Source organism: Pleurodeles waltl, chromosome 11 (assembly GCF_031143425.1).
Source record: "Pleurodeles waltl isolate 20211129_DDA chromosome 11, aPleWal1.hap1.20221129, whole genome shotgun sequence".
Lineage (NCBI taxonomy): Eukaryota > Metazoa > Chordata > Amphibia > Caudata > Salamandridae > Pleurodeles > Pleurodeles waltl.
The window spans coordinates 506,641,467-506,663,145 of NC_090450.1; the positions used below are offsets into that span (position 1 = coordinate 506,641,467).

The 21,679-nt window shown below is 42.6% G+C and overlaps 1 protein-coding gene across 2 annotated transcripts in view; it reads right to left on the reverse strand.

Moving 5' to 3' along the window:
• Positions 1-21,679, reverse strand: part of ANKMY1 (ankyrin repeat and MYND domain containing 1) — a 384,121-nt gene that overhangs the window by 135,454 nt on the left and 226,988 nt on the right. For both annotated transcript variants that reach the window (XM_069213891.1, XM_069213893.1), the window contains one exon: positions 8,583-8,748. In XM_069213891.1, coding sequence (XP_069069992.1) covers positions 8,583-8,748 — 166 coding nt within the window. The remainder of the gene's footprint in view (positions 1-8,582; positions 8,749-21,679) is intronic.

Below are 21,679 nucleotides of genomic sequence, written 5' to 3' on the forward strand. Positions count from 1 at the left end.
ACAGGGACGTTCTAGTTAGGCTCAAATTTTAAACGTATAAAACCATAGAAATTCAACATTTATAGTTAGAGTTACCTCAAGTAACTATAACTCGCGCCCTAACATAACTATAACTGGTGCCCCTGCCATGCACAGTTATCTGATCAATAAATTTACTGCACATGTTCCAGTGACATTATCAATGATGTTATCAAAGATGTCATGAGTTCTGTAATTTGTGGGATAAATAGCAGTGCATTACTATAAGGTAATTCAACCACCACTGCGCACGGCCTTTGGCCATGTGTGATGGCAGTTGGCCACAAGGCCTGCAGACAACCCCTATAATGACCCAACCCCTGTAACTACCCAACCCAGCCCAGTGCACAGACTTTGAGAGTGCGCAGTGGTAGTTGATGGCAGGTCCGTTTGGGCCCCGTCCCCAGGCCGATCTCATCTCTGGAGACCCCATTTCCTGAGGCTCAGCCTAAATATTTAATCTTGTTTTGGGAAGAAGGGCTGCGTGGTTCCCTTCTCAATGCCAATCTCAGGCCCCAGGGAACCCATCAGCCAGGACCCGGCCATAAGACATTGGGGCCCACCGTCACAATGATGGGGACAGCGGGGAAGCCTGAAGGTCCCACGGTCCCAGCTGGCTCCCCACCTCCTGTGGGAGTCAGCACTGCTAAAGCAGCTCCTTCTCTGTGAGAGCAATGTTTCTGCTGTTTTCCTGCCTGCATCTCTGCGGCAAACAGCTGTGTACCAGGGATGGGCACCCCGGAACATAGAAAGAGCAGGCCCTGGCAGTCTCCAGGGCTATTACTGGCTTCTCAAGGGGGGCCACGTGGCTCCCATCCAACTATCATTGCCCCAGGAGAGGTGGTGGTCCTAAGGGTCATAGGCCAAAACGGACCCCCTATGTTATATAAATTACATTTAATGCGGCCAACCCGCATTGAAAATGGCAACTCACCCGGGCCTTGGCCCACCCAGAGGCTGCATTTAAAACAAGCACGGAAGCCCGGCTGATCAGCCGTGGCTCCTGCTGAAAATTGTTTGAAAAAAATGCTTTTTTTGCTCTAGGATCCCAGCATCAGAGGTAAGGGGTGGTGGGGCCCGTTTTCTGAGGGGGCCAACCCCCCCAAGTGAATTCCCTGGTGTCTAGTGGGGGTTTTCTGTCCCTCGGGCCAGGAGACCCGTTCAGGAAGGCCTTGTTTGAAAGGAGAGAATCTCCCCTTTCAAATGAGGCCTTCCTAAATGTTGGGAAGGCCCATTTGGGCCCGCTTTCCTGACTGGAGCAGGAAGTGGCCACAAGGAAAGCAGAATTGATTCTGGTTATGCCGTTATGGAGTGCTCAGCCTTGGTTTCCCATGGCGCTGGACATGACTTGAGATGTCACTCTCCTAATCCTGTCGAGGCAGAAACTTCTTTTAGACCCAGCGAACCTTTCACATCCTGTGATCTCGTCAGACCAGTTACGGTTAGTAGCTTGGAGGGTTTCCGGAAAAGATGGAAATTGCCAGGCATTTCAACACAGGCTTCAGCCTATATCGACCACACCTGGGCTCTTAGTACCCACAAACGATATGCATCCGCTTAGCAGAGATGGGTGTCTTGGTGTAACAAAAGGAATGCAGATCCCTCTAGAGCGGATGTCTGTCTCATAATCAATTTTCTAGCCTCATTGGCAAATTCTGGTTTGGCTTACAGGTCGGTAAACAACTACAGGTCAGCTATCTCTGCAGGCCATATACAAGTTAATGGCAAACCTGTTGGTGAGGAAGTGTGCAAGTTGATGAGAGGTATTTGGTTTTGTAAACCTCCCCAGGCCAGATATTTGTCCCTCTGGGATGTTAACATAGTGCTTCAGTTCCTGGTTTCCTGGTCTGATAATAAGTACCTATCGCGGAAACAGCTGTTTGGATGTCCAAGCATTAGACATCGGAGGCAAAAAATTCTCTCCGGATGGGATAAATTTTTCTATATCCTGCAGAACAAAGACTAACATTAGGTCAGTTTCTTATCCAGCTTTTCCTTTGGACAATAAGCTTTGTGTGGTCGAATGTGTCAAAGCCTATGAGGCAGCTACCAGTGAATTGAGGGTACAACCTGAGGGACAAATGCTCATCGCTCTCAGGAAACCTTTTGGACCGGTTTCGTCGGCCACTCTGGTTAGATGGATGAGATGGTTGCTTTCGGAAGCATCGACATCTCAGTTTTTGGGGCTCATTCCGCTAGGGGCGCTATGGCGTCAAAATCTTTTGCGTTGCGTTCTCGTCTAGAAGATATCATGAAAGCAGCGGATTGGTCCCCGGAATCCACTTTCAAATCATTCTATTACAAACCGATTGTGGATGTAGCTTCGGAGGTGGTGGCACAGCTTTGAACAAGCATAATCGGAGCAGCCGGTCCTGACATAGAATAAAAAGATTTCTAGCTGACGCAATAAGAATTTTTAATTCTATTAAGGACACGGAGGTGAGGATTATCCCACCCTAAATGTTGACTTTACTACGCAAGGTATAAGTACAGGTTTTCAATATTTTTAATGTATGATATGGTCATTCCCACCCATTGCTATCATTGTTTATGCTTGCTATGATGATAGATGTTACGGCTCTGGTTCCTCTCCTAGGTAATGAACAGAATCAAGCATGAATGGTCGCTTTGGTTCCAAGTGGTTCAACAAAATATGTGACAAAAACGTCTGTGTTTTCGTGGATTAGATGGTAGTAGCACGTTTTGTGAGGCAAAGCCAAAATTGAGTTCCATCCTTTCACAAGGTGGTAAGGAATTATAGAGATACACCTCACTAAAATCTCTTATAACTTCACATCCAGAGGCTGCACGTCTTGATTCCTTAATTACTATTCTTATCATAATGTAAGTAAGTAAGTAATATATTATCATTCAATTTGGACAAGAAGCAAAAAAGAAAGCGCAATTTGTGTGTTGCCACCCCAGATTTGGTGCATAGTATCATCCACAAATTAGGTGCTAGACAAGCCACTTGCCAAGGAATTTCACTGCTACCCTTGGGTTTCTTTTATCCAAGATCTTCGGGGCGTAACGTTAGGAATCTACAATCCGTAAATGAACAAGTACTAAATACCCCGGACTCCAATCCTCTTAGTAATAGATTTCAACCTCTTACAACGCTAGAAGATTTGGATTGACTAACCAGGAACAAGATAGATTTTCCATATGAATTTGCCCTGGATGTAAATAAAGAAAGGCCTACCGAGAACAGGGGAGATGTATTCCGCGAGATGGTACCTGATAGGAACATCATAGACATCCATTTGAATCAGGGAAACCAACCCCCTCCAATAATTTATACTCAAGATGATGTACCACCCTTACCATCTATAGAGGAGGCGCACCCCCAACCCTATCAATATATGGAAACAACCATACTTTACTGGAATGTGGCAGGCCTAACTAATAAGATCAATAACAAGCTTTGGGTGAATTTCATTGGGGATTTTCCTTGTATCTGTCTTCAGGAGACTTGGACATTAAATCCAGTCCATATAAATGGGTACAAGACATTTCATACACCAGCTGTACAGGCTAATCACGGCAGGCCAAAGGGAGGCCTATGCACATATATCTCAAACAAGGCATGGCTACACAACCCAAAAATGCAAATCACAAAAACCTATTATCAAATGATTGAGTGCAATTTGGATCAGAACACGCACCTAGTACTCATCAACTTCTATAATAATGCAACGCATAGAGAAGTCCCCAAAATTTTAACAGAGATGGGTGAGGACCTAGAGGAAATATGTGCGAGCAATAGACGTGAGACTTTTATTATATGGGGGGGCGACTTTAATGTACATCTTTGCAAGGAACCCACAGGAAAGGTGTGTGGTTGGGATACCGAAGACATCGGCATAGGACCGCACTTTTCACATACCATTCAAGGAGAGGCAATGAGTTCAGTGGCCCAAAAACATAATCTGTCTCTTGTAAATGAATTATTTTCCAAAGAACTACAGTTTAAACCAACGTTTAATGGAAGGGGTGCAAATACAGTTATCGATTATATTTTAATGTCAACACATTTTGTACACTATTTTACTAATTACATAATCCACGACATCGCAATAAGCGACCATTTCCCTCAAAGCCTGGAACTTTCACTAACTCCTGCCACACAGGCTAAAGCCGGAGAGGTAATGATGGCAAACGATATTGTACTAGCCCCGGGTAATGGTTATATACTGAGATGGACTCAGACCGACCCACAGGTATTATTAAAAGATATATTACGTGAACATACCCAAGTGTTCCTTGATTGCCTTAGTGATGATACGGCCCCAGGAGAATGTTTAAGTGCTTTCCAACAGATAACCTATGCCGTAAAAGAAGCCCTCACGACTAGGACAGAAATGGAAACCGGCTGGTTTGACCACGATTGTACGAAAGCGCACACAAGATTAAAAAAAAGCCCTAAGTGCCCCCATAAGATGTCAGACTGAAATACGTATCTGTAGACTGGCATACAAGACAGCCATAAAAAAGAGGAAACTCGCTTTGAGAGGGAAGTCATGGGACAGCTTACACAGAGCTAGTCTGATGAAAGACACTGCCCTCTTCTGGAAAATAATAAATACTCCCGTTCTAGGTGACAATAAAACCCCTAGAATGGAAATTGCAATTTCGGAAGAGGACTGGATCATGTACTTTTCTAAGATATACTGTCAACCTAATGACAGAGTTCCTCTGGACCTTTTAAAAGTCCCAGACCTTGAGGAAGATCGACACCTAGCAGTATCACCTCAGTTTACCTTAGAGGAGGGAGTAGAAGCTATAAACACAAGCAAAGCTGGGAAAGCGCCAGGGCCGATGGTGTTCCAATCGACCTATATAAAGCTAACACCGACTTATGGGGCCCTTTATTGACGCAGGTACTGAGGGCCATTTGCACACAAGGCCCACCATCAACATGGCGTCATTCTATCATTATACCCATATACAAAAAGGGGGATCGCCTTAACCCAGCCTGTTATAGGCCAATTTCTCTCCTCGATACATCAACCAAATTAGCAGGGAGAATAATTCTAAATATACTCCAAACATGGGCGGAAGAAAATAACATCCTATCCCCAGTGCAGTATGGCTTCCGCACAGGACTAGGTACAGTGGAACAGGCTCTGAATTTAACTATCCTAGTGGGGAAGTATACGAAGACCAGAGAGGGTAATTTGCACCTGGCCTTTATAGATTTATCCTCAGCATTTGACTGTGTTTTGCATGAAAAGTTATGGGATATTCTAATAAGTATGGGGTCGAACCAACAATAGTCCATTTTATAAGGGATTTGTATACTGGGTGCAGAGCAAGAGTAAGGTACGGGATGAGAGGGGAATGCACTAAGTCTTTTGGCATATACAGAGGGGTGCGTCAAGGCTGCGTTTTCGCACCACTTCTATTTTCATTATACATAAACAACCTAGAAAGTAAATTGATAAGCAAATGTAAAGACCTTCCACAAATAGGCAATCGCCTCGTTCCTGCACTCCTTTACGCAGACAATGCAGTACTCATGGCCAGGACACCGCTAGCCCTCCAGAAACTCCTAACCACTTGTATAAATTACATGACAGTCCAGGGCCTCACAGTCAACCGCTCGAAAAAGTTCATAATGAACTGTGGCAGGAAACTGAGCAAGTCCTATAAAATCACTATTCACGAGGACAAGGTGAAGATAGCTCCCACCTTCTCATACTTGGGCATAATGTTCGATAAACAGGCCACTTGGGCACACTGCGTGAGATCAGATCATTAAAACAACGGCGGCCTTGAAGATCTTTTCCAAAAAACTAGGGGGGATCTCCCCGTCAAACATGGTAAAAATCTACAAAGCCAAATGTATCCCGGCGACCACTTATGGAGCATGTATCTGGGGGTATACCAACTGCTATGCGATTCAGTTGGTGGAAAATTACTTCCTTAGATACCTGCTAATGGCACCAAATAGCACGTCATCATATATTAGCCATTCGGAACTAGGGGTCCACTTTGTAATTGATTTAATTAAGATACAGCCTATATTATTATGGCATAAAGTGTGGACCTCTGAGCATACCGGATTAAACAAGGCCATACTATCCGACTGCATGAACCTAACACACTCGTTTAGAGTTCCCTGGCTGAGATATATTATGACCTTTTTTAAAAATATGGGCTGCGAAGCCTATTACCAAAACCCACAATCACTGGAAAAAATAACCAGGAGAGAATTGAGGGCTCTGACATTGAAGCACTTGGATGAACAGAGATGGGAAGTGGAATCAAAAAAATCTACAGTAATGTCTAACCAACTAATTCTGTTGACGGATGCAGTCCAGCCTTACCTAGTAAGCGTGGTAAATCCCCGACATCGATTTGTTCTTACAAGATTCCGCTTAAATATCTTCCATCGGCTAGTAACCTTTCCGATTATGAGTGACTGGAGTACAGTTTTAAGAGCATGTCCATGTGATGCGAAAGCTCCCCAATCTACAATGCATGTGGTCCTCTTTTGTAAATTTTATGATATACCAAGAAAACGTTTCTTATTGGCTTTTTTAAGATCGACTAATTTGCGTCAGTGCCGCGACGCGTATTTCAGCTTACAGATTTTATCCTCTATTGAAATGTGTGGAATTTTAGCAAACTTTTTATGTACAGTACTCTCTGTAAGGAAGTCTATGGGTGTACTGAACTAATTTTACTTGAATATCTGGAATCTCCGGTAAACTCCTCACTCTCTAGAAAATACTGTAATGGAACTCGATTTTGCACTGATGTAAATTTACCAAGTTTTATATACCTGTCCTTGAATGAATTAAGGATGTGTTTTATTACCTTCCCTATTTATCTATAATTTTTCTTATACATATTTATTACTAAATGTGCTATTATTTGATACTTTTATGGCTTGTTGAAAGTCGAATAAAGTCTGTTTGATGATGATGGTGTTGCCACCATGGCTCAGACTTGGGCCATCTAGACTTCAAGCGCCAGACAGCAATAGGAAAATCATGGTGCACCACAGTTATAGACTGAAACAATGAATCAAAGAATGAAATTGGATGAGCCCGGTAAGCACCAGTGCAACGCAAAGAACATTGCCTGCACTTTAGCATAATTACTGTCAATAATACAATATTTAAGAAAAGGTTTTGACCGCTTAGGGCCTGATTACAGGTGAAGTGGAGCGGAATTCCTGTGTTGATTTCCACTCTTCAGGATTTTCCTGGTGTGGGAATACCAGATCAGATTTCACCAGCTGGAAACTCTGGCTAGTACAATTGCTTTGGGAAAGGGCTGAATTACAGCCTGGACCCGCTCCCTGTGCACTTTCAGGCAAGTAATGGAGGGAGCATATAACATGGACTAGCAGAGCACTGGGGTTTCAGGTGCAAAGTTTTAACCCCTTAGTATACCATGAATCTCTTAATCATAGGCTTGGGGTGAATATAGCATCTATTAGGAGGTCACAGTGTTGTGGTTTGTTAGCTTGAAGCTGCCCATATCTAAAGCTACGCTGGAAGATTCAGTTGTTCTAATTCACCAAAACAATATGCTCTACCACAGAAAATGTAGCCCGGTCAAAATAGGTGAGATGGGCAATTCTGATCAGAATCTAACAGTAGCTCACTGATTTCCTTCAGCATGGATTCTATGACTTTGTGAGGCTCAATGTTTGATTTTTTCAAAATATGCCTGCAGTTGATTATTTAGGACTATATGAGACAGATGCTCAAGTTATGAACAGGCTTAACATTTACAGGATCCTTGGAGTCTGCAGACAGCTTACCAGGTCAGTAAAGGCTAAGGTCTATGCTCCCATAGCAGAGAATAACCTCCTGGATTTAGAGATTCTTGTCTGCCTGACAGCTATATCTATGCCTTTAGTGCAGCCACCGCTACAGATCGCCATTTATATCTCTAGTCCTCTGCCAAGCAGGCAAAATGTTTGATGTGCCTGATAGACAAATTCTTTTGCTTTCCAATAATAAACTCCTAAAGCGTAAATGAAAAACAGGAAAACAATAGCTGGTGTACTGGGAATTTTCTCACAGAGCTTGGGGGTCACTTCTGTTGTTTCTTCTTCAAGATCACCATACTTTCCATGGTGGTCCCAAAGAGGAAGAATGTACATTGGAAGCAGGCAGACCCTCTGGCTGATGGCCTTGTGGTGTACTGGCTGTAGGTCAAAGACGAGGCTCCGCTGGCAGAACCTGGAAATGTGGCCACCTGTTAAAGGGTGGAAATTGCATGTTTTGCAGACAGGACATCCACTGTTTTTTAGCAGGTGTCCTCTATCTGCCAGACTCTAAATTACCCTCTTAGACTGAGTTTCTTTTAAAATGGCATTTCCTCACATTTCCTCAAAGAAAAAACAAGTCGACACGCATGGCACTGCAAAGAGCATGAGGTGGCTTCTCTCAAAAATTATAAAATCTTGTTTTATTTCTATTTATTGAGAAGCTTCCATTTAGCAAACTTTAACACATAAAGCTTAAATGTAAATATTGCAAATAACGTCAGTAGTGAAATATAGCAAAATACTTATAAATACAGGGCAATTGAGCTTTACTCACCATTAATGTCTCTATGAAGTCCTTGACTGACCCACTCTTTTTCTTTACTGGTCACCGCTTCACGAACAAGGTCACCCATGTGCTCAAGTAGCTGCTTCCGTGCATTTATGGTGTTGCGCTCCACGTGTGACAGAGCATGGTACGGGGTGTGTGCTAGCTTTTTATCCTGCACAAGAAATTAAATGGTAGATTGTTTTTTTTTTTTTTTTTTACATATTCTGAGTAAATGGAAATTACATTTATTTGGAAGCCTGACAAAGTGAGAGCTGGTGAGATACAGCCTGATTCCGAAAGCAATTTTTTAAAATCTTAGCCACGCAGAATGTTCACTTTGTGCATGGAAATCACCAAATTCTGGCTCACCGAGGCAAAAGTGGCATAATTGCAGGTGTGTTAACTGAATTTGCTAATATGGAAATTGGAATTTCTGTATTCACAAATGTATTAGCTGTTGTAGGTATGCAAGAATTCCTGCGTGGACCTACCTGCAAATGTGGGCGGACATCCACAAACTCCTGTGTCAAATGTATCCATGCAAAATTTCCACCAGTTTAAAAATCTGCATCCATTCGACAAACACGAGTACCTTTACAAATTTATGACTGTCATATGTTTCCAGACGTGCTCTAGGGATCTTCTGAAGATGTTCTCTGATTGTAGGGGTAACCGAATGGCAGCAAATTGCTCAATAGTTGTACCAACCTAACCCTTGTGAATTGGACTCAGAGTGAGGCAGTGTAGGAGTGAAAGCGCGAGAGAGAGTGTGCACCTGCAGTGTGCACATATTATACCTTTTCTATCTTAGTTATAAAGGAAAGATATCTGGGAAATAATATTTACTCTTTAAGAGGAGTAACCCCCAAAGATCTAACATAAACCAATTAACTTTTGCTGCCTTTGACTCGATTTTAGGGGGAACAAGAAATAATATTATCAATGTTTACAGCAGGGTACCCACATAGTGCTCTCATCGATTAAAATGCAAAATCTGAAAAATATTGTAACAATGAAAGAAAAATATCAAACACATGCATTAGGTGTTTTTTTGCAAACGTATCCCAAAATTGAATAAATATAATGAACAAGCAATGTCTCAACATCAATAGTTTGAAACCTGTACACTAAGTCATGTGAAACCAGTAATCTTATCAGGACTCAAATGTCCATACATTCACTGGGCTTCTTTGAATTGCACATTTATTAGAAATATAGAATTTTTTAAACCAGCCCACTCTCCATATGTGTCCACTACAGATGATCTGTCAAACAACTTGGGGCATCTAAAGCAAGTTCATTAGACTCGTACACATCTGTAATTTAGAGTAGAAGTGGCATATGTAGGTCAAGAAGAACCATATGTCTGTTCGGTTTTCAGGATTATTGCTATGTAAGTTAGTTATATTTAAATTTACAGCCTTTATGGATATACAGAAAATCTAGAATGGATCCACCCCCCTTAGATGTAGACAGAACACCCATTCTTGAGAGGAAGCGTGCCCAACCTATATCCAAGTGGGCCAAATCCATGCTTTCAAGATTAACACTGCCTACGTGAAGTAAATTCAGTTTAGGTTCATTGTATGTAAATGTATGTTGTGTGGCTTTCCTAAAAATATGGCTTGGATAAATCCCTCATCAACTTATTTTGAAGCTCTTCATTAGTTTTACATTTATTGTGAAATGCTGTGTCTGCTTTGAGGGATTTTTTCAGAGTCAACTGTATGTCAATTATTGTAATGTCATTGGGATAAAGATACTATGGTGTCACTTGCAGTGATGTCATGGAGTGAAAGGTATTTGATATCCCTTGCTCTATCCCTATGATATTGGTGTAATAATGTCTGTGGAACTGGGCACTGTCTGATGTACGATTAGATTAAATAAATAATTATAAAGTGGTTATTGAGAGCGAAAGGTCCGTTTCATGTATCCCAATGCTAGCGAGATAGGGAAATAATATCTTTTGTTACCTGATGACCAGTCCTGACATTAAGCTCTGCTTCCCCTGGCTCTAACAGTTATAAATTACATTGCATGGGACATATTAGATTCTCTGGAGGATAAGTAAGGATTATAAATTGGGGTTAGCGATGCTCCAGTGAGCCCTGCTTTACCAGTGAAGTGCACAATAATATTAGCATACAATATGTTTTTCTTGCTCCATATCAGGATATAAAACTAGGAAGCATGAAATATGGGCTACATTAGAGAAGGTGAAGGGGTAATGTAGTCGGTACTAATTAGTTTTGGTGGAGGAGGAGGTGCTGCAATGGAAAACAAAGGCCCAATTCAGAACTGGTATGGAGGTTCTAGGTGTGTTTTACTTTGTAACTCAGGCACCATGCGTTCTTCTACAAGTCTGGTACAGTGAGACATCCCAACAGATCTTCATGATGAACCAGTGACCGACTACTGGGGCAACAGTACTTTTTTTTAACTACGTGTATTGCTACAAATGTTTTATTTGGTGAGGCACCAGGGAAGCAGTTAATTTAAGAAAAAGTTTATTTTCTTCATTTATTTTCAGTTTTGGTTGGTAAGGTAGGAAAATATATATATATATATCCATGCTTAAGATGTAGACTATATTCTACAACAAAATATCTATATCTTAGTGCTCTACGTAAAATAAGAACAATCAAAACTGGTTACCTTTTCACTCCCTGTTGGACTTTTATCAGTTTCAGCTGTTGATTTTTCAGTTTCAGCAGTTGATTCTATACCGCATTCTGCGTTCTTATCCTTCGATGCTAGCTTTGCCTAGTTTGGAAAGGAACTCACAGTTCAGTGAGGTATTGATCAACTAAAAGTGAAAATGGCTATGCCATCTCCCGTGTTATGAACACATTCTCTACTCAATGCTATAGCTGTACTAAATCGTAAAACCTCTCCATACACTCACTTAATATACCTCATTAGAGAACCTACATTACCATATAATTCAGTATATGGCAAAAGAGCGTTCAGAAAAAATGTAACTAAATAAAGTTTACATTTTCAAAACTGTCTCCCCTATCTGGGTTAATTCACAAAGCTTTTTATTTGGTAAAGATTATATGGCAAAAAAAGGTAAGATGACAACTTGTGTAAATTATGTATGATTCATACGAGAAAACAGAAGTCCCTATGTTGGTGCTGCATTCGTCCTCAAGAAAATTTACGAATGGGTATGAAAAAATGGGCAAATATGGGGAATTTCAATGAAGTGGGCAGTGGCAGGTAAAGAAAAGTAGGAAATATACTCATAACGAACCATTTTTAATGCTCCCCAAAACGAAAGCACAAAAAGTATTCTGTTTTTGCAGTAGTGTGGGAAGAGAGAATTAAAATTAAAAGCCCATAAGTGGCAGCTAATTCTCCTGCGAAACACGTTTTTGTCTGAAATTTGCTATGGATGAAGGTTGTAAGCATGTACTGTATGGAATTATTGTGTCTGAATTGATCATTTAGATATTTGTGTGTTCACATTTGTAAAACGTATAAACGTATGAAGTTTGAAAATAAAAAAGGACTTTTTACTACACAAATTTACTATTATTGACATATGTTATCTAGTGCTCGACAGACATTATTTTGTACTTTGAAATTGTAGGCCAGATTGTGTAACTGGTCATGTACGGGCCGCTTGCACTGGGCCATTTCATCTTAATGCCTAAATCTATCTGTGGACAATGGCAACAAACCTAACATTTTTCCATTGATTTTTCCCTAACTGATTATTATTTTGCTCGCTTAAAAAATGCACCCTTTGATGTTCAATGAAAAATATGAGTTTGTTTCTATGAATGATACACATTTAAGTAACTTTTGCATTGGTATAATGTGCACTTCATATAATTTTAGGGTATTTCTGAGAACCTTTGTGAACTGGCCCTTGAAACTTCACCATTCAATAAATCTTCAGTTTCACTTACTATTTCAAAACAAAAAACAGACGAGGAAAACGGTTTCATCTTCAGTGAAAGAAAATATTTAGGTAGCCAAGGCAACTGCTATGATTAAAAAATACATGCAATGTTGCCTTGACAAAATCTCAATAGTTTTTAATTTTAAAAGCTTAGGTCAATGTTGGGAGACTGAGATACATAAACAAATTTTACACTGCACTGTACACACAACCTATAATACTTGCACAAATACTTTCCTTGGCTGTGAAAGCTGCAACGTTTGTCAAAGTGATATCCGTTTGAGGTGCAGCAAGGTACAAAACTCCTATCTGATTCCGCTAAATGCATCACCCTAGCGCCTAGTTTTTATTCTGCCAAGTGATCTCCACTATAGAGTGTGGAGCGTTCATTGAGAACGGCCGTTACATACTGAGGAAATACCTCAATTTTGATCACTTTAACCCCTTCCCCGCCATGGACGTAATGGTTACGTCCATGGCAGCGCCCGTGTGGCGCCATGGAGGTAACCATTACGTCCTGCCACCGGCCCTCGGGTAAGCGCTAGCGCTCACCCCGAGGGCCGCCCCCCCAACCCCCCCAGGCCAGGGCTGAAAGGGGAATCCCTTCCACTTCCACCCCGACCCTCCCCAACCCCCTGTGACGTCTGCGCGCGAGCGCGCTCTGACAATCAGAGAAGCCTCCCGCGATCGAAAGAGAAATGCTTTGCATTTCTCTTTCGATCACGTGGGGGAGGCCCAGAGAGGCTTCAAAGGGAAGGAAATGTATTTCCTTCCCTTTGAAGTCTCTCCAAGCGTTTCAAAAGCCGGATTGCTTGCAATCCGGCTTTTGAAACGCCCACTAGACACCAGGGATTTTTTGTTGTTGTAAGTGGCATAAGGGAGCGACCCCTTGGGCAAGGGTCGCTCCCAGGGGGGGCATTTTTTTTAAGGCCTTTCCTGCCCCCCCTGGGTGGTCCAGAAACCACTAGGCACCAAGGATCTTTTTTTTGCACTGTCACGCAAGAGGCGCGACCTTGTAGACAAGGGTCGCTCCCTGGGGTGGGGGGGATTAGGGGGCAAATTTATTTTAGGCCATTTCTGTTCTGTCCTATTGTTATTAGGCCGATCTGCCCCCAGGGGGGGGCAGAAACCTCTAGGCGCCAGGGAATTTTTTTTTTTTTTTTTTTTTTTTTTTTTAGAGATGGGGAGCGACCCCTTAGGCAAGGGTCGCTCCCCTGGAGGGGCAAATTGTATTTAGGCCATTTCTGCCCGCTTTGGGGCCAGATTGGCAGATTTTAGGTCAATCTGCCCCCAAGGGCGGCAGAAACCACTAGGCACCAGGTATTGGTTTTTTGCGCCGTCATGCAAGGGGAGCTACCTTATAGGCAAGGGTCCCTCCCCGGGGGGGTGGGGGGGCAAATTTATTTTAGGCCATTTCTGCCCCCCGGGGGCAGATCGGCCTATTGTTATTAGGCCGATCTGCCCCCAGGGGGGGCAGAAACCTCTAGGTGCCAGGGCAAATTATTATTATTTTATTGTTTTTTTTGTTTTTTTAGAGATGGGGAGCGACTCCTTAGGCAAGGGTCGCTCCCCTGGAGGGGCAAATTGTATTTAAGCCATTTCTGCCCGCTTTGGGGGCAGATTGGCAGATTTTAGGTAAATCTGCCCCAAGGGGGGCAGAAACCACTAGGCACCAGGGATCTTTTTTTTTGCGCCGTCACGCAAGGGGAGCGACCCCGTAGGCAAGGGTCGCTCTCCGGGGGGTGGTGGGGGGCAAATTTATTTTAGGCCATTTCTGCCCCCCCTGGGGCCGGCTGAGCTAGAGGCAAAATCCACAGGTAGGCACTTTGAAAAAAACACCTCTGTTTTCTGTGAAAAAGTGTGATGTGTCCACTTTGTGTTTTGGGCCCTTTCCTTTCGTGGGCGCTAGGCCCGCCCACACAAGTGAGGTACCATTTTTATCGGGAGACTTGGGGGAACGCTGGGTGGAAGGAAATTTGTGGCTCCTCTCAGATTCCAGAACTTTCTGTCACTGAAATGTGAGGAAAATGTGTTTTTTTAGCCAAATTTTGAGGTTTGCAAAGGATTCTGGGTAACAGAACCTGGTCAGAGCCCCACAAGTCACCCCATCTTTGATTCCCCTAGGCCTCTAGTTTTAAAAAATGCACAGGTTTGGTAGGTTTCCCTAGGTGCCGGCTGAGCTAGAGGCCAAAATCTACAGGTAGGCACTTTGCAAAAAACATCTCTGTTTTCTTTAAAAAAATGTGATGTGTCCACGTTGCGTTTTGGGGCATTTCCTGTCGCGGGTGCTTGGCCTACCCACACAAGTGAGGTATCATTTTTATCGGGAGATTTGGGGGAACGCTGGGTGGAAGGAAATTTGTGGCTCCTCTCAGATTCCAGAACTTTCTGTCACCGGAATGTGAGGAAAATGTGTTTTTTTAGCCAAAGTTTGAGTTTTGCAAAGGATTCTGGGTAACAGAACCTGGTCAGAGCCCCACAGGTCACCCCATCTTGGATTCCCCTAGGTCTCTAGTTTTCAAAAATGCACAGGTTTGGTAGGTTTCCCTAGGTGCCGGCTGAGCTAGGGGCCAAAATCTACAGGTAGGCACTTGGCAAAAAACACCTCTGTTTTCTGTCAAAAAATGGGATGTGTCCACGTTGTGTTTTGGGGCATTTCCTGTCGCGGGTGCTAGGCCTACCCACACAAGTGAGGTATCATTTTTATCGGGAGACTTAGGGGAACATAGAATAGTAAAACAAGTGTTATTGCCCTTTGTCTTTCTCTACATTTTTTCCTTCCCAATATAAGAGAGTGTGTAAAAAAGACGTCTATTTGAGAAATGCCCTGTAATTCACATGCTAGTATGGGCACCCCGGAATTCAGAGATGTGCAAATAACCACTGCTCCTCAACACCTTATCTTGTGCCCATTTTGGAAATACAAAGGTTTTCTTGATAGCTATTTTGTACTCTTTATATGTCAGCAAATTAATTGCTGTATACCAGGTATAGAATGAAAACCCACCGCAGGGTGCAGGTCATTTATGGTCTCTGGGTACCTAGAGTTCTTGATGAACCTACAAGCCCTATATATCCCCGCAACCAGAACAGTCCAGCAGACGTAACGGTATATTGCTTTCAAAAATCTGACATTGCAGGAAAAAGTTACAGAGTAAAACGTAGAGAAAAAGTGCAGATTTTTTCACCTCAATTTCAATATTTTGTTTTTTCAGTTGTTATTTTCTGTAGGAAACCCTTGTAGGATCTACACAAATTACCCTTGCTGAATTCAGCATTTTGTCTACTTTTCAGAAATGTTGTGGTTTCCGGGATCCAGCATTGGTTTCATGCCCATTTCTGTCACTGACTGGAAGGAGGCTGAAAGCACAAAACATCGTAAAAATTGGGTATGTCCCAGTAAAATGCCAAAATTGTGTTGACCAATTGGGTTTTCTGATTCAAGTCTGCCTGTTCCCGAAAGCTGGGAAGCTGGTGATTTTAGCACCGCAAACCCTTTGTTGATGCCATGTTCAGGGAAAAAACCATAAGCCTTCTTCTGCAGCCCCTTTTTCCCATTTTTATTTTTAAGAAAACGAAATTTTCACTGTATTTTGGCTAATTTCTTGGCCTCCTTCTGGGGAACCCACAAAGTCTGGGTACCTCTAGAATCCCTAGGATGTTGGAAAAAAAGGACGCAAATTTGGTGTGGGTAGCTTTTGTGAACAAAAAGTTATGAGGGCCTAAGCGCGAACTGCCCCAAATAGCCAAAAAAAGGCTTGGCACCTGAGGGGGAAAAGGCCTTGCAGCGAAGGGGTTAAGGTTTAGATTCAAACTGCACAGGGATGTGATAACATGTAGAAACGTTGGTGCTAATCACACACCAGCTGAACAGCTGGTGCTATTGAGGCACCAACGAAAGTGCTTGGTTTACAGACAGTTTCACACTCAGTTACAATCAGTCTGTGTGCGGTATTAATTTATGTGAAGTCACTGGATATTACAACCTTATTCAAAATCAGCTAGAAAGGTAAGAGTTATGAGGTATTTTGAATATCACACCTTTTTACCATTTGGTAATGCTCTAAACGAGTTTATGACAAGTACCATTACCCTTCAAAAGGCCAATTACAGGTACAAGAAGCACAATACTATTTGTCTATATGATGCATGGATGTGACAATACCTTGCTCGGAAAGAAACTTAGAACCTTGTTAAAGCTTTCCAGAATTGCCAAAATGAGTATACTTCAATTTATTCCTAGGTTTAATTGAAAAAATATTTTCTGAATCTACTCAAATGTAATTTCTTCTCGCGATGTTGCATCTTTTCTAATTCTTAGCTTTTGTGGGGTTATCAGTTTATTTATTTATATATGGGTTTTATAAAACGATGATTTAGAGCACTCAAAACAGATCAGTGCGAGAAATAATGGATGCAACTAATATTCATAAACACACATACAGTAAAATGGGGCAAAATCCAGGTTGATAACCAGGTCAACCGGCATCATAAGTAGTTACAAGCATGATAACTGACACTGTTTGATTGAGGACCCTCAATTGGATTAATGCTGTACTCAGCTGACCCTGGGGGATCCACCTGATAAAGTCAATCACAAGAGCAAATTGAATTTTATACAGAACGAGTATAAAAAAAATCCTCCATGTTGGATTTACAGGCAACGTTCATACTGGGCAAATTTTGTCTTGAGCTGTAATTTTTGATCTTGAGTGAATTATATATCGTATGAATTGGTCAATGTTTGACATTGCTTTTATTCTCCTTCATCACACATTCCTTAGAGAAGTTAGCCTTCATTTGCATGAAAGACACTGTGATGGCGTAACAGACAGAAAGCAATGGCTGTAAAACTATACGCAAGCCAACTCATGCTGTGATCTCCTTGCTGGAGAATGCTGTCACCATCTATCAAAAATAATGATGAGAATGGATGTGTCATCTCCGCAGATGTGACAACCTTACGTCAAAAATGATTTCCCAGAAAAACATCAAAGCAAACCACCTATGGAAAAAGTTCCAAAAGGTGAACCCCATGAAGAATAACTGGGATAATAATTCTGTCATGCTTTTGTGTGTTATAGAAGATGATTGTTCATGTTTTTGATGGTTTACTTTAGATGATGGTTCAAGTCTTCCCTTACCCACATCACCATATGTCTTCCTGTCATAAATGACATACTTCTTTTTTTCTTAGCACAACTTTCAAGGCACCTAATCTTCTAATATTCCAAAACAGCTGAAGACCTGGCTTTTCGCATCTTCTGTTTCTTTACAATTTGAGTTAGCAATTTAGCATGTTATACCTGGATAACATACACAATAACCATTTGCACTTTATAATTCTCACTTTATTCATTTATTCAGCCACTTGCTACTTCAGTCAAACTCCCTTCCTGTTGCCATTGTGGTGGGCTTGAACCTTATCTGCACATAGAACACGGATGTTTAATAGTACTCAACTAGGTGTGGGAGCAGCTATTTCTTTCAAGGGGCTGAACGCAATTTAGTCTTCGGGATTCACAATTTTTTAACAAGCATTGTCAAAGCCAACAAGTCTCGCCTATACATGAGCTATTTTTTGGCTTTAGCAATGTGTTTTAGCCCTGTTGTACACCAGTGTGCCTACTGTTCAGTGTGACTAAAAGTTGGTGTGGTGGAGTGGGGTAGGGTAGATTGGGGTAGAATGGAGTGGGGGTAGAATGGGATAGAATGGTGTGGGTGTGGACTGGAGTAGACTAGAGTGGGGAAGTTGGGTGGATTGATGCAGCAGACCTGAGTGGGGTAGACTGACCTAGGGTAGATTGGAGTGGATTGGAGTATTTGGGGTGGATTGGGTAGACTTGAGTGGGACAGGTGGGAGAAGGGTAGATCAGGGTAGACTGGAATTGTGTGGAGTAGGATATATTGTGATGGATTGAAGTGACGTGGAGTGAGGTGGATTCGGGGTAGACTGGAGTGGAGTGGGATAGATTTGAGTACAATGGGATAAACAGGAGTTGAGTGGAATAGACAAGTGGGGTGTATTGGGGTAGTTTGGAGGTGACAGATTGGAGAGAGGTGGAGTAGATTGGGGGAGTGGTGTAAATTTGAGTGGTGTGGGATAGATTGGGATGGTGCACAGTAGATTAGAATGGGGTGGAGTGGGGCAAATTGGAATAGAGTGGGGTATATTGGGGAGAGTAGACTGGAGTGGATAAGGTTGGGGTAGATCAGTGAAGTGTAGATTGGAGTGGGGGACTGGGGTAGAGTGAATTGTCTAGATTGGGGTGGAGTGGGGTAGACTGCCATGAGATGAGGTAAACTGGAGTTGGGTAAATTGGCGAGGGATAGATCAGGGTAGAGTGGAGTGGGGTATATTGGAGTGGGGTAAATTGGAGTGGGGTATTTTGGAGTGGAGTGAGGTAGATAAGGGTGGAGTGAGGGAGTGGAGGAGTAGACTGGAGTGGAGTGGGGGTAAATTGGAGTGGGATAAATTGGGGTAGATTAGAGTGGAGTTGCACGGAGTGGGTTTGGGGCAGATTGGAATAGGGCAGATTGGGGTGGGGTAGATTGGATTAGGGTAGTTAGGGGTGGTCTGGGAAGGGTAGTCTGGAGTGGGTGGGGTAGACTGGAGTGGGGTGGATTGGGGTACAGTGGGTTAAACTGGACTGGTATGGGCTAGATTTGAGTGATGTGTGGTAGTCTGCAATGAAGTGGAGTGAGGTAGATTGGGTAGGGAGGAATGTAGTGTGGTAGAGTAGATTGGGCAGGCTTGGTGGATTGGAGTGGGGAGGATTGGGGTGGGATAGATTGGAGTGGAGGTGGATAGACTGGAGGGCAGTTTAGATTGGAGTGGAATGAGAGATTTGGGAACATGGAATGGGGTAGCTTGGGAGTGGAGTGAAGTGTGGTAGATCAGAGTGGAGCGGGATAGGTAAGGTGGATTACGGTAGGGTGGATTGAAGTGGGGTAGAATGGGATGATTGGAGTGGGGTACTATGGAGTGGGATAGATTGGAGTGGGGTAGGTTGGAGTGGAATGCAGTAGATTATAGTGGAATGGGGTCCATTGGAGTGGGGTAGGGTAGACTGGAATGGGGTGGGATAGGGTGGGTTGAAGTGGGGGCAGACAGGAGTGGAGTAGATAGGGTGGAATGGAGTGAGGTAGATTGGGGTGGGGTAAATTAGGGTGAGGTAAATTGGAGAAGGGTTGATTGGGGTAGACGAGTGCGTTACAATGAAGTGGAGAAGGGTAGATCTGAGAAGAGTGTGTTAGACTGGAGTGGAGTGTGGTAGATTGAAATGGAGTAGACTGGAATGTAGTGTAGTGGGACAGATCTGTGAGGGGTGGAGTATGGTAGAGTGCAGGACTCGAAAAATCATAAAAATTTTACTAGACCTGCAGGTCGAGTAATTTAAATAATCTACTCGACCTAACTGTAATGTACTTGACCCTTAAACGGGTCTCAAATTGTGTGATCCTAGGCAAATAGTTTGCAGAGTTACCTTTTTCTTAATTCTCACATATGATTGCACCTTCAAATATGTGAGCTCTGCATTTCTGCAGTACATTAAAACCGCTTGTTTGATCAAGTGGACTAAGGTTTCCTGCATGCATCACAACAATCTAACCCACATAACTTAGAACTTCTTTTAATTTACTAACACTGCCATCAGGGCAGGAGTGTTTCTCATTTTTTTTAAACACTCAATTTTAATAAATATATTACTAAACCATGATGTGGTAACATATTGTCATCTACACACAGTAACTTTCCAAGAAATATCCAAAAACCTCTCCACTAACTTACAGCTTTACTGATAAAACTATATAGTGTATTAACAATCTGTGAAAACTGGGTTTCAGAAAACATATCCTTTGCACATCAACTTGTAAAGTATTTTGATTTGTTTTCATACTATTAAAATATTTTTTCATCACACAGAAATGTAAAAAAGGGTTTTCACAACTACTGAAATATATTTTGAAATGTTTGCAAAGTTGACTTAGCAATTTAAATGTTGTGTGTTAGGAAAAACCGGACATCCTATATCCTTTTATTTTACATTCTAAGCAGCAGGTCACACAGTTCGCCTAACAAAGTCCTGGAACTCTGCAGTCAGAAGGAACATTAATTGTAAGAAAAACTGACTTTTGACCTCTGTCTGTGAACACAGAGCAAATGTGACATAAGAACAAGATTTAATGCATATTTTATTGCCCCTCCACTTTTCAACTAAACAGAACACCTGTTCAGTGGCAACTGGCCAGAAGGGATGAGTAAGTATTAAAAATAGCTCGACCTGATCAAATAAAACTGCCAATGGGAGTGGTCAGTGGATTTTTCGAGCCCTGGAATGGGGTAGATTAGAATGGAATGGAATAGAGTGGGTGGATTGCAGTGTGGTAGATTGGAGTGGAATAGTGTAGACTGTGGTAGTTTGGAGTGGAGTTGGGGAGCTTGGAATGGGGTAGATTAGGGAGGAGTTGGGTAGACTGCAGTGGAGCACGAAGTGGAGTTGGATGGGGTAAATTGGACTGGAGTAGATTGTAGTGGGGTAGATTGTAGTAGATTGGAGCAGAGTGGTTTAGATTTGAAGGGAGGGTGGTAATCTGGGATGGTATGGGGTACATTGGAGTGGGGTAGGGTTGATTGGGTTACATTGAGTGGCGTAGACTGGAGTGGGGTAGAATGGGGTGGAGTGGGGTAGACTGGGGTAGAATTAGTGGTGTTGGGAAGACTGGAGTGGGGTGAACTGGGGTAGAGTGGGGTAGATTGAAGTAGGGTAGATTGGGGTGTGGTAGATTTGATTGTGGTGGGGTAGACTGATTTGTGGTGGAGTGGGGTGGGGTAGACTAGAGTGGAGTGGGATAGATTGGAGTGGGGTGGATTGGATGGGGTGAACTGGAGTGAGTTAGATTGGACTGGAGTGGGGTAGATTTGAGGGAAGTGTGTTTTAGCTTGAAGTGAAGTCGAGTAAATTAGGTAGAGTGGTGTGGGGCAGACTGGGTGGATTGGAGCGGAGAAGACTGGAGTAGAGTTGGATTGATTGTAGTGGAGTTGAGATTGGAGTGGTGTGAGAGATTGCGGAAGAGTGGAGTGGGGTAGATTGGGAGTGGAGTAAAGTGTGGTAGGTTGGGAGTGGAGTGGGACAAACTGGAGTGGAGTGGGGTAGACTGCAGTGAAGTAAATTGTAAAAAAAAATGA